General features: G+C 34.0%; 1 protein-coding gene across 4 annotated transcripts; it reads left to right on the top strand.

The window, feature by feature from the left end:
* Nucleotides 1-272: 272 nt before the first annotated feature.
* On the top strand, nucleotides 273-13,485 carry LOC128229874 (polyprenol reductase-like). 4 transcript variants are annotated; one of them, XM_052942042.1, is made up of 8 exons: nucleotides 283-431; nucleotides 1,936-2,096; nucleotides 7,180-7,391; nucleotides 7,735-7,880; nucleotides 8,587-8,784; nucleotides 9,792-9,914; nucleotides 10,282-10,383; nucleotides 11,873-13,485. In XM_052942042.1, the coding sequence occupies exons 3-8, from the start codon at nucleotides 7,228-7,230 to the stop codon at nucleotides 12,028-12,030; spliced, it is 891 nt and encodes a 296-aa protein (XP_052798002.1). In that variant the 5' UTR covers nucleotides 283-431; nucleotides 1,936-2,096; nucleotides 7,180-7,227; the 3' UTR covers nucleotides 12,031-13,485. The 4 variants fall into 4 exon arrangements, with proteins under 4 accessions (XP_052797760.1, XP_052798002.1, XP_052797923.1 ...); XM_052941800.1 differs by lacking the exon at nucleotides 1,936-2,096 and having other exon boundaries at nucleotides 273-431; XM_052941963.1 differs by lacking the exons at nucleotides 283-431; nucleotides 1,936-2,096 and adding an exon at nucleotides 5,807-5,960.
* Nucleotides 13,486-14,105: the final 620 nt, after the last annotated feature.

The raw sequence follows: 14,105 nt of genomic DNA, 5'->3' as shown, positions 1-14,105 counted from the left end.
TATAAGGGAACATTAGTGCTTAAAGTGGCGCATGTACTGTATACCTGTATGCATTTAATATGATGACCAAAGATAATTAAATAATGATCGATGATCGATTTCATAAACCGATTATCGATTGTAATTTTTCTGTTCGATTTTCAACACTACCGGACAGACCTGTGTTACTATGTACCGTGACGATTATCTCATCAATTCATTATTGAAAATAATAATTTATGGCCTTTTTTCTTTTGCACCGTTTTGACTAGCTACAATGACCTGAAAGAACAGGGGAAGTAACCAGAGCTAGAACTTCTGAAATAATTGGAGTGGAAAAAATAGAAGTGCTTACCTGTGCATATCATGATTGGTACGACTGTCATTGTAAACCAAACACTGATATTTAATGTTAGATGTATCAAGTTTAGAGACAAGTATAAATTTAACCTGTAAGTATTTTAATTTACTTTTTAAAAATTGACTGATTGACAATAATATTACATACATGATTACATAGATGATAGAAGGAGGGTTAAAACACAGTTACTTGGTATTTGGACTGCATTTTTTGGCCAGTCGAGCGATTGTTCCTTGGGGTGATCTCTTGGACGGAGAATCATAAAACAAAAGTGTTCTAGTACTCTATGATACACGTAATAAACAAATAATCAACTTTTGGTCGTTTATTTTTATACATTAAAAGATTATATATTTTGAAAATTTCATACATTCTTTATCATTCACAAGTTATGAAGGTTGGCAGATTTCGGGTTGAGACATATGTGTGGAAACGAGCTCAAATCTACAATAATTTTTCGATAAAACAACACTATACGTCGCATGCATGTTCAGAAGGAAGTTATCTCCAAGGTGCAATCGCTCAACAAGCACAAACTAGACGCGTGTTCTCTATTTTCTTTAATAATTCTGCCAAGAATACTGTTTATATACCGACTCACAGATCTTCGCCATTACTTTCGAGTATGCACATGATCCGAACCCGGCATGCACTTTGTGTCTCTACGCGCGGGCAGGTACCAGTCATGAGGTAAACATTACCCCGGTTCCCGTTCGCGCGTAAAGTTGAAAAGCGCATGCCGGGTCCGGCCGGTGTGCATGGTCAAAATTACTGGCGAAGATTTGTGAGTCGGTAAAAAAACAGTATTCTTGGCAGAGTTGTCAAAGAAAATTGCGATAACACTACTAGTTTGTGCTTGTTGAGCGATTGCATCTTGGAGATAACTTCCTTCTGAACATGCATGTGACGTATACAGTTGTTTTATCGAAAAAATTCTTGTAGATTTGAGCTCGTTTCCACTGTATGTCTCAACCCGAAATCGGCTAACCTTCATAACTTGTGAATGATAAAGATTGTATGGAATTGTAAAATATTTAATATGTAAAAATAAACGACAAAAAGTTGATTATATGTTTATTTGTGTATCGTAGAGTACTAAAACACATTTTTTATGATTCTCAATCCAAGAGATCACCCTAGGGACCAATCGCTCGACTGGCCAAAAAATGCAGTCCAAATACCAAGTAACTGTGGGTTAAAACTAGCTAAAGAACTTCAGCGAACACATTATATATTACCTTTTTGGATGTGTTTAATGTGTTGTAAACATCAAAAAAATATATATCAACATTAAAGTTATGGAAGCCAGAACTAGGTTAAAACTTCAACTGTTCAAAATGAAGTATTTATAATGCATAATAGCAATCGAGATGTTAATATGGAAGAATAGAGAACATGCATACAGTAGCAGTTATACATGATATGCAATATCAAAAGTTGTAACATTTCAAACTGGTATCCTTTCCGAGCCGTACTGGTATCATTATGCACCTGTCAGTTGTAACCATGCCCCCCCCCCCCCCCCCCCCCCCCCCCCCCGGTCTGTGGGTATACCGTGGATAGCGGAGGAAATGGGCCGTGTTTTTACCTTTCAGGTGGCTTGCAGTGCCGGGGGAATGCAGTGGTTTTGTCTTAGTGCTGAAAATAGCGGGGAATGGTCCTTACCTAGGGTCCCTGGGGTGCGAGGCATTTGGCAGGGATTTTACCAGCAGTTTGTTCCTGCAGGGCAGGGATTTTACTCTGGCTTGGCTGGATTGTAAGTCAAAGTTCCCGCAATTCCCCGGACCTGGGGGGCCGTGGTTACAATTAACTAGTGCATTACAAGCACATATATAGAGAATTATTCGTAGGCGCCGGAGCTGGGATGGCAGGGGAGGCAGTCCCCTTTATTTTGGCTGATTAAACCACTGGTGAAATCATATTTTTTGCTATTAAAGTATAGTTAAGATACAGCCAGGAAATTTATTGCCAATGTGTTAAGGGTGCAGTTGTCTGTGCCCATTGAAATGATTGCAATTAACAATATTATTATCGATATTGAATCAATCAGTGGTCATCAAAGATTAGTGGAGTCAAGTATAACAATGACAGAACCTGCAAACTGCAGATAACTGATTAAAAATATATCACATAAATTTGTCTTTAAGAGAAGATCAAAAAGGAACTATGTGTTTACTCAAAAACAGGTTGCAGCAGAAGCAGTAAAGTACAATATCATTTACATATTTCTATTTATAAACATGTCAGAGCCAAATCAACCTTGAAAGGAAAAGCAGTGTTAAGGTCATTCAATGCTCAGTGGTTGATTTACATTTTTGGCTCAACTGATAATGATCATTGGGTTAAAAACATACTTACGTATAATTTAAAGCTGTCAAAAAATAATCAAAGTAGTTGAAAAAATTGGTATAATCTACAGTTTTCGTTATTTTTAAATCTATTTCAAACAGTGACAAACTATTGTTGAGAGTCCTGAAATAGGGTTAAAATGTGTCTTTTCCTATATGTATGTTTTAAAAGAAAAGATGCTCAACAGGGATTTTCAGACTGATATTTTGTAGTTAATTAGCATATATACTAAGATATCCGTAAGTTCAGTATTATAGTATATAGGATGGGTAATAAATTAATAACGAAAATAATATTTATTATTTGCAAAAAAATAAAATTAGAAAAATTGTAATGAAATAGATTTCTTTGCTATCATAAAATTATATACAGTAAAAGTACTGCGGTCGCTCGAGAATAGGCGGTCCCTCGAGGTCGAAACGACTAGTTTATCAGCCTGAAAAACAAATTCAAAACACGTTTAAGATTACGTAGTGCTTGGTTCGATCAATATTTCGTAAGTGCTTGGTTCTAAAAATGATTGTAACATTATTTCGGAAACATACGTACGTTGCTGTGGAAACAAAACTTAGGGCATACCGATAGGTGTTCATGCAATGTTTTTAAATAGCTCTGTAAACGAAATTGCGTATATTAAGGACAACATTTAAAAATAAATGACAGTTCTTGCTTGGTTCTAAGATTTCCGAAGCACATTTCGCCTCGATTGAAAATTTGTGACACGCATTCCAAATAAACTACAGAACTGTCTAACAAAATAAAGGTACCAAATAACGGGGAAAATTGGGCGCTGGAACATGGTCAATGTTACGAAATTTAATTGTTTAATTATTGAGAGAAACTAAACAAAAATACACACCGTCTCACTGGGCGCTGCCATTTTTTAATGCTTGGTATCAAAACAATATACCACGTGATTACCGCCTCTGAAAATAATAAATAAAAAAAAATATAAATACATAAGAATTTGTGTGGAAATAAGTATTCTGGATAAAATAAGATTCATGTTGAAGATAAGATTTATGGTAAATATAAGATTCAACCTTTAAATAAGTATAATGAAGTCTTATGCATGTTAAAACAAAAAATGCTAATCTATTTTAAAAGATAGATGGTGATTTTAAAAGTGCATAATTGTGTCGTTAGCATATAACAACATTTTTTTTAAAGAATTGTGTGCAATTATCAGTATGAGCAGTATTCTGAATATCTCCACCTCCATTAATGATATTTTAGGAAGAGTATGTAAGTGTTTTGAAGGGCAGTGGGGAGGTTTGCCTCATGGCGGACATCAATGTTTCTTGAAAATTAGTTTATTTGGATACATGGTATTACTATACCAGTGTTCTGTGTGAATTTAAGACATTTTCCATAGATATTGTAATTGTATTAATTTATTTCTGCCACATTCCCTGAGATCTCCCTGCTGTGTTAAAGGGGCTGTACTCTGTATGATGAAATAGCGAAAAAAAAGAAAATTGTTGAAAACAGACATAAACTTGGTATCGATGTGTACTGATTCCTATATAATATAAATATGTATTATAAATAATTGAATACATACAATGAACTTAAGGTCACTTCTTGTATAGCTTGAATAAAATGGTACTTTGACTTGAACATTGTGGTCAGAGTTATTGCACTTGAATACTGGCAAAAACTGTCTTTACAGTGTCTGCTCTCGTAAAATTTGGCTCAACATACATTTACCACTTATCATCAAACTTGGTGACCTAAAATTAGAATGGGGTATTTTGTGACAGTTGGTGCTCTTGTTAATAATTGTTTAACATCCTTTCAAGGCAACAACAACGCTACCATGGCTGTGACATGCATGAAAGACATTAGCGCTTGTAAGGTTCCCTTGAAACGAAAACAACACGATATTAAATCGTTTAAAAAACATTTAATTCAAAATTTGAGAAAAAACAGCAGGTCAAAAACTATACATGTTTAAATGACAAAACGTAACTGAACACTAACAATAGTCTCTTTCGTTGTGGTCTACTTAATATTGTGTAACCTACATATTTACCGGTACTACCACTGTTCATATTTTACGCTTTACCAGATTCAGGGTTCGCACAGACTTGGATAGTACTTGAATTTCATGGCTGCTGGAAAAAAATCCTTAAATCTGCAAACTTTGTAACTCTTTAAAACTACTTGAATTTTTTTTTTGCCTTGAAAACTGTTTGAAAAGTGCTTGGTTTTTTTAAATGTCCTTAAATTTCCTTGTTCGGCTCCAAATAAAGTGTCCGTAGTAATAATAATCCATCTTTACAAAAAAGTTTGATCATAAATGATACTTTGCTAGGTTTTATAAATGTGTGTTATTTTCATAGTTCTTATTAAAGATAACAAGTCTTTGAAAATGAAAGAAAGGTCCTTGTAATATCCATGAATTGGTTGCCTTGGTTCAGCTGTATGCACCCTGTAATTACAATCGGCTTACAATCAATAATGGCTGACTGCTGACTGAAATAAATTGTTTTCATTAGTCAAAATATTATGTTGACCATTAAAGTGACACTCCTATTCAATATCAATAAATACACAAAGTCATGTATACATGTATAACAAACATCAATTTTGACTGATAAACCTTTGACTACTTACTAAATAATGCATATATCAACAATATTAATTACTGATACTAAGATTCTAACCCTGTATTAAATAGCAGAAAGCGCAAAAATATTAAATGATTGGAGAATGCTAAAAGATTAACTGTGGTCAACTAGTCTCATAAGGTAGAAATACCATGTTTGATGCTCATTTCTTTCAAATGAAACTCTGTATCTTTCATAAAACCATAATTGTTTTAGACATTTATTTACCCTTTTTGGAATATTTAAACAATATTATACATTGTGGTAAATTTTAGTTGGGAGTAAGAGTGCGTCTTTGAAGCAGATTTGAGCTGTCTTTACAATCCATCTAGATAAATTGGTATAAACTTAACTAGACTATTGGACTAACTGGAGTAAAATTTTAAACCAGGTAAGTCGGGTTGTTTACTCCCGAGGTACGTGTACCTACTCCCTCATATCCATTATGAAATTTCAATGAAGAAAAAGCAAGGTTTTAGTTTGAATAAGCAGCTTCTTTCATGAATGTAACCTGATACTTTAAAATCATATTGTGTATACAAAAACACTCTTATCTAAAACAGACCTTACTTCAACGTTGAATAATATGTAGCATGTAACTGGTATCATGTTTAAATCGATGAAGGACGTTTATTCTGCATATCAGCAGTAAAGAAAAGGTAATTTAGTACAAACACTGTAATTGCTTGTTAATTTACGATACATGCATGTTTTGTTTTTAAATTTGGGCATTAATTAGGTAAAGCTTTTGAAATCAAACAGCATATGACATGTAAATGTAGAATGCAGTCTTTGAAAATATTGCACATAAAGGGTACTTCAAGGTTACAAATAAAGTTAAGTGCGGAACTTCCTGGTTTAGATATTACTAAGTCTCTGGATAAAAGTAAATATTTCAAGACAGATTTGTGTGTTGTTTTATCTTGGCTATTATTTACACAAAAGTAAGTGACACAATATTGTCTTTTTGATACCATGGAATTATATGATGAAGTAACTTACTGCTTGTCAAAAACTGGGTCATATTATGATTTTTGATCATGTATAGACCGCTTAATCTATGATATATTTATTTATCTAGCCATTCTGGCTGTCACAGATAGGAATTTCGGACCACTGGGACATCATCGACAATAAATGATTAAGTAAAAACGCCCAGCTATTTAATTTTTTTATAGATGGATCAACTAACCCTGTATAGAAGTTATTGCGGCTGAACTGCACAAATTGTACCCTCTAACCTGTCAGGCATAGGACTGCTGTGGACAACTCTGCCCAGATGCTAATGCTATATTGGAATTATTTATTACATAAAAACATTCTTCTTTTCAGAAAGGCATAAGCCATGATTGATCTACCCCATTCTGGTCAGATGTCTAGCCTATCACCGTGTTGGATGTCTCTCTTTTCCAAAGCATAACATATCATCCTGGGAATTGACATAAAATAAAATGTTCTTTTTCATTTCCCATTCCAACTCAATAGCCATAATTTTGAGCTCTTGTACATGGGCCACATATCTGGCCTTCTGTGGATGTTATCGTATATTATCGAGAAATTGTCATAAAAATAAGCTAGACAGATCGGACGCACTCACACTTATAGCCACTTAAAATTAGCCATGTTATACATGTATGTAGCAAACATCAAATGCCTGTGTTTATGCACTAAATGAAAAAAATATATGTTTGAAAGTTATTTTGGACAAAAGATCTATTAACACATGTTAATCATTTCCTACAGATTGACCAATTTGACCTGAAACATAAGTGAACATAATTATGTGCCCAGGCCTTTGACTGCTATGAGCCGCGCAGTCTTTAAATCACACTGTTATAAAAATGAGCACAATATCATACCAACTGTTTCCTCTTGCAGCTAGACCCTACCATCACCTGACTCTTGATTCCACGACTTATATAAGCCATGTTTGAGCTACCCTCCCATCTGGGTCAGATGTCAGGCCTTGGACTGCTATGGACATCTCTCTCGGGGGCCTATGTGATCCGGGGAATCTACCAGGCAGTAGCAGGGTCTTCTACCAATCGGGACTTTGCTGGCGAGAAAGGCATCCTGAGATTTTCAAAACAGTTAGTGCGGTTTGGTTTTGTTCACATCCTACCTTATATTTGGCTCAATTGTAAAAAACTAGTTCTGGCTGTTATATATTTGACTTCATTTCAAACTTTGAAACAATAAAATTTGTATTTGGCTCAACATATTTGTTTATATTTTTAAATCCTACTAGTAGGTAGATTAATTAAGATTGTGATATATATATAGGTAGATTAATTAAGATTGTGACTTAATTATGTAGTGTTCATGTAATGCCTCTAGTTAATGAAGAAAATTAAGGAAATTCTTATTTATTGTTATATTTCTTTAAGAAAAAATGTCAATAGTCAAGATGTAATTATATTTCTGCTTTTCTAGCCCGATCCGTCGCCATTTTATCGGCCTTGGTATGAATGGGGCAATCTGCATTGCAGCCTACAACTCTTACTGTTTCGGTATCTCAGACTTTGGATGGCTTCAGGGTCTGTTAGACAAGGTTTCCAATCCTGGGGTTGTCACCACAGGTGAGAGGTTAATTTATACCATTGTGTTAGAATAATGCTTTGACAACCGTCAGGGGCAGTATTCCAGATTTTTTCCTCTCCCTCTCCTTAGATATGCTAATTTGTGATTCCTTTCAGTCTATTGGCCAGTAATTTTTACAGTGCAATCAAAACCTTCAGATTATACTCGTAAACTTAAGTAGGATCTTCCCTAAGTTTGTTATTTAATTCGGCCCTCAGGACTGACTAGGTCAGTGACACTGAGAAGTTGTTAATTAACTGTCAAATTTGATTTATAGTTTCATTGAGGATTGATATATCATGCATTGTTTGCAATCATAAAAATACTACCGCAGAACATAAGCTATTTAAAGTAACAATAAATGCCTAAAAATACTACCGCAGAACATAAGCTATTTAAAGTAACAATAAATGCCAATCTGCATTGATAAAATGGACGTATCAAAAATCGAGGTACTGTCATAGTCATGGGGTGGGCATATTTAAAAACAATACCTACATGAACAGCAAAGTCTTTAAATCTGGCTTATTAATATATTTGAGTTATGTCCCTTCATTGATTAAAAAAAACAATCACCAACAAGCATTAGAGTTTTTTATCTGGCGCTGTTGTTTTAACGTATTAATAATGATGATGAGATTGGTCACATTTAAAACTTATTTTGCACAATATTGTTTCTGTAACATTTTATTTTCATATTTTCAGACGAGATGTCCTGCCTGGTCGGCTGCAGTCTGCTGTTCACCCACACACTGTTACGCTGGTACCAGAGCGTCTACATCAACGTATTCAGTAGTTCATGTACTGTAGGCCTACTTGATTGGCTCGCACCCAATCTCTACACCCTATTGGCTGGTTTAACACTTGTCTCTGATGCTCCACCTCTGGAGGGAAAAGGCTTTGGTAAATGAAGGGAATTTATAGTCAATATGAATTTATAGTCAATAATGTAGTGTTTATACTTTCCTGTTTTTTGTAATTTTTGTAAACGTTAAAATGAATATTGTGTGTTTGAAGCTGGACTACTCATAGATTTAGGCGAGCTTTTCTTCTCACCCTGTTGTCACCGTTGGCATCTGCATCTGGTTAAAGTGTTTTAAGCAAGTACCATTCATTCAATTGACATTATACTTCACACATTTGTTCAGGGCCGTTCGGCAATTAAGTTAGACAACTCAATATGATCCTATATATATACAAATAATGGCCCTCTATTGACTTGGAAAGAAATCTTTAGCAAAATTGAGCACTGAGGAGGCAGTCCTGTTATTGAGAATTAAACACAACATTCATAAAAGTCATCAGATTGACCTTGGATTGTTGAATTAAATCAATAATAAGTTATTGATATATTTTGAAAGAGCTTATATAATGTTTGCCTGCTTATAAGACACAATTCAAGAAGGAAAATCGAAAACTTTATCCACAAGACTCATTTCCTGCCAATCATAACAACATGTTTCCTGGAAAACCCCAATCATATTGTTCATACCATACCAGGATATTCAGTTCCAGCTTGCAGTTTTACTTTGTTTTAAGTTTCTTTAATAACAAATCTGTTGCATCTACAGGCTAGTTCAGTACGTCTGCTTTATCATGGAGACATACATGTATGGTTGGAGTCAGATCCTACAAAAATGTACATCATATATCAGGATGACAAACTGCAGTACAAAATTGCTTAAATTGGAACCCAGTCTTATACACTTATACCAAATGTACTCAATATATTATTACTGATTTTTTTATGTTTTTCTGTCTACAGATGGGTTCAATATGTCTGTTCTATTCACCTTATGGGAATTGAACTGTTTGTTGTCATTTCATATCAAGAATATGATCTGAAATAACTAGTATTATAAAAGTTCTGCACAATCTTCATATAATAAATGATGTTTTTCCTTGTACAGGCTGGTTCAACACATCAACTCTATCGTGGAGGCATGCTGTTGGTGTGGCATTGTTCACTGCAGTCTCCATTCATGACAGCAAGCTGCAATACCAGCTGGCAAAACTGAGGAAAAATAGAAATGGTAAACCAATGATGATAATTTGTGTATTTACTGATAATTGGTATCATTAAAAAAACACCAACTTTTAGGAAAGAAAATTAGTTAATGAAAACTACGTTTTCTTTTCAAGCAGTCTAACTTGTGCAGAAAGTTTAGTCCTAAACTAAACCTAAAAGAAATTATACTTAAATGGCCCTTTTCCATTTTGCAAAAAAAAAAGAAAGAAATATTATCTTTATTGCTACATGTACTATGTAACTGATTTTCAGTCTTCTGTGTGATTCTTCATTATTTGTATATTTCAAAGAGGATACATAATACATTGTACTTGATAGTTTTGCAGTCCTTACTCCTTATGAAATCATAATTAAATTCAATGTCTCTGCAGGACATGTTGTCAGTGAGGACCATAAAATGCCGAAGGGAGGAATGTTTGACATTGTCTCCTCGCCACAGTTTCTCCATGAAATTGTCCTCCATGCTTCTATTGGTAAGTTTAAAATCGAAAACAATAATACCTTATAAATTTGAATATAAAATATTGCATACGAGGAATCATTGACGTTCCTTGTACAGATTGTAATACAACCATTACTTACTTTCTTACATATCACCAGTGTAATTTAACTTGACATTGACATCATTTTGCCCTTCTAATTCTAAACGTCCAACTTTTTGCCCAAAATGAATAAAATCTTCGTTTTATGGCAATGAATGAGCCTTATCATTATGATAAAAGAATCTTACAAGAGTTGCGCTGTTTAAGACAAAAAAATATGAAATTCATTGGAAAAGATGTGAAGCAAATCCTCATCAAAGGCTTGCATTATAAGCTTCCTTAATACTTGTGTCATAATTGTTTCAACTCAAGTAAGATCCTATACATGATTTTTTTTTAAATGTTAACTTTATCTTCTCATATTGTCTCATGCCAAAATGAGGTGGTCTCCTCAATACTGTTTCTCCTAAATATCTCATTCAAGCTTCCACGGGTAAGGTTAAACACAACAGCACCATATAGATTATCTGAATTTGGTATTATCGGGCAGGTCCATAAAAGAAAGGATGTGTCACTATATCTTCATATGTTGTCTCATGCCAACAAAGCGATGAATGTTTAGCCACACGTTCTATAGCAAACACTTTGACATGCTGCTGTTGTGAGTTTACATTAACAGACCCAAAGTGCACCAGACTAAAACTTTACAGCCAAAAAAATCCAGCGCTACAGTCTGTGGCCTTGTGCTATTTTTGCATTACAGATACAAGACTGAAGTTCAAGAATTTCCTTCAGGCCTTTGAATTCAATCACTCCACACACTTTACATAATGGCCTTTAGCAAACTGCTGTGCAAAACATTTGCAAACCGATATGAAGCAGAGTTACCTCCTCTTGTACTTAAACTTTTGTTAATAAATGTTTAGCACTTTGGAACCCTTGAATGGAATTGAAAGACACTTTGATTGATAGTAATGCAGTTTTAATCATGGGCAATTTTGTGCAAAGTTTTCTCTCCATGTACTAAGATTTTCTTGAAATAAAAAGTATATCTGAAGCAATACCAAGAATCTACTGAATGGAATTAAATAATACATGAAGAATTTATAGATGGCATGATAAGTTGTGCGCATCCTAGAAATTATCGGCACTTTCTTGCAGTTATCTCCACTAATAATTTTATTCAATATGTTTTATCCAATCAACAAGACTAATGATTACTGGGGTCTTGGAAAACAGAAGTCCGGGTACCAGAAATAATAAGGCCCTTCCTGTGCATCATCACTGCTAAATTCTCCTGTCTTTGTTTTAAGTACAGCTTTCACCCTGGACTCTATGACATACCAGCACCATTTGCTGTGTTACAACACCATCACCATTAGCCTGATTGTACGAGGCCATGGGAGACTGGAGTTATAATGGAAAACAAAAAGGAGGCCCTTCCTGTGCTTCTTCAGTTCTCAATTCCCGTACATTTCAGGTCTGACCCTGGGATTCACTCATCAGGACTGGTGGCTTTGTACCGGCTATATCACCATCAGCCAGATTGTGCGAGGCCTTGGAAGACAGGAGTGGTATCGGAAAAAATATGAGGACCTTCCTGCTGGTCGCAAGGCTGTTATTCCTTATCTGCTGTAGATAGGAGGCCCACATCGGGGCACTTTGCAAATCATGAAATGCCTTTTTTGTGACATTTTATTCATCAAAGCCTTATATTAGATTGAAGGACAAAATCCAGACTCCATATGCTTATAAGCTGTTAATTTATGTTTTTTTCCAATTAAATTGTTATGAAATGAATATTTTACAATATTTATGAAATGTCTATTTTGGAGAATTTGGTTTGTCTATGATAAATTGGGAGGATTTTGTCCATACCACCTTTTTTAAGGTTTGTAAAATGAACATGATGTGGTATGATATGAGAGAATAAAATCATAGAACACCATTAAGTATGTATGCATGTTTATGATTGAGTCTATTTTTAACCAGGTTTTCACATAGTGAAACCTGGTTATTTTGTTTTATATTTGTCGGACATATGCCTTTTATGAAATTCACTGAATTTCACATTGAAAAGAACAGATGTTGTTTAGATGGATGTAATTTGGTAAATTGGAAGTTTATTGCAGTATGCATTGATGGTTGGATTTTTTTTTTTTTTATTCATTTATTTTTTAAATAGTATTGAAATTCCGCAAAATTCCAGATGTTGTGAAAATTCCTTATTTGTATTAACATGTTTTTTTGTGTGTAAAATTCTTCTTTTTCTCTGGCATAATACTTATAATATAAGCCTAAAGTAAGTGCTGTGATTGTTGGATATGTTATTTAGATATTTTATAATGACCCCACAATTTATTTTGATAACCGACTATTTGTCGGTTCATTCATATTTTTCATGTTTTTTCTTAATAGCTATGATAAGTATTGTGAAATTTCACACATTACAGGTTCTCTGATTTTAAACCAATACTTGTAAACATACATGTTCATCTTTAATAAAATTCTTTTGATTAATCTTCACATATGGATAGTTTACTAATAAGAACTTTGTATATAATTAAATATCTCAAATTGAAATATCTCAAAGACAACAATAAATGTTCATGATCTAACACCATCACTTGACTGCATGGCCCATATTGGCAAAGTTATCCTATTTGACTTATAACATGCATAAGTTGCTCCCCCTGTCATGTTAGCTCTCAAAAAAATAAATTCCAACGTCAGTCCTGGAATGTTTGAAAGCTGAATTTCAAACAGAAAGTAACAATCAAAACCTTGTATTGTATAATTGTGAAAGTATGTATATTTTCTATGAAAATACTGATCATTTTAAATTTATGAAATCAGTTACTACATATACAAGACATGACAGACTTCTTGTGTGGACAGTTATTATAGAAATAGGTATAGTCATTAGAAATGCATGTTTAACATTATACTTGTACATCTCCTTACATATCATGAATTACATCACAGTTGTATACAACATTCAACACATAATATATGAATGCAAATATAATGTAATCAGACTGTATTATTAATTGTGTAAAAGCTTTATAATTTCTAATAAAGACTTAAAGGATCCGATCTTTTTTATGTTTTGTTGGTTTTTCCCCATTAAATAAATGTTCATGAAGAAACATTGAAATTGATAAGATGCTAAATCAGATAATAGCTGCCCTTGTTGATAACTTTGTTTAACAAGAGAACATTTGTATATTAAATTCATTGAAGTCACACCATGCATTTAATGATTTATTTGCCCAGTGTTGTCATTTGCTATGACAGCATCATATTCATTCTCGTTCACAGGAGTGATGATGCTTTGCTTTACATTTATCATTATCAAACCTCTAATGAATGAGAATGAATCATACCTGGCAGTGTCTGGTGTTTGTTTTGAAAATTCAATGATCAGTCGATGTCATTTTCACATTCAATGCCAATGCTCAGTTGATGTCATTTTCTAATAGGTATTATAAGGGGCTGTCTTATGAGCATAAGACCTAATATCTCGAGACGAAGAAATGTTGTTAAAATTGCGTTAAGATTACACATTTATCTTATTGATGTGTTATTTGCAAATTCAAACCAGCTGTGTTGTATTTGATCAATAAAACTCAGGCCTCGTATTACAGCCAAAAGGCCAGTCCTGAAATAATGTTCAGGCAGGATTTCCGGGCTGCCTTGGGGTGAAGGGGAAA

This window comes from Mya arenaria, chromosome 1 (genome assembly GCF_026914265.1).
Source record: "Mya arenaria isolate MELC-2E11 chromosome 1, ASM2691426v1".
NCBI classification, from domain to species: Eukaryota; Metazoa; Mollusca; class Bivalvia; order Myida; family Myidae; genus Mya; species Mya arenaria.
The sequence above is the reverse complement of the archived record's forward strand: the minus strand, read 5'-3'. Positions and strand labels throughout refer to the sequence as shown.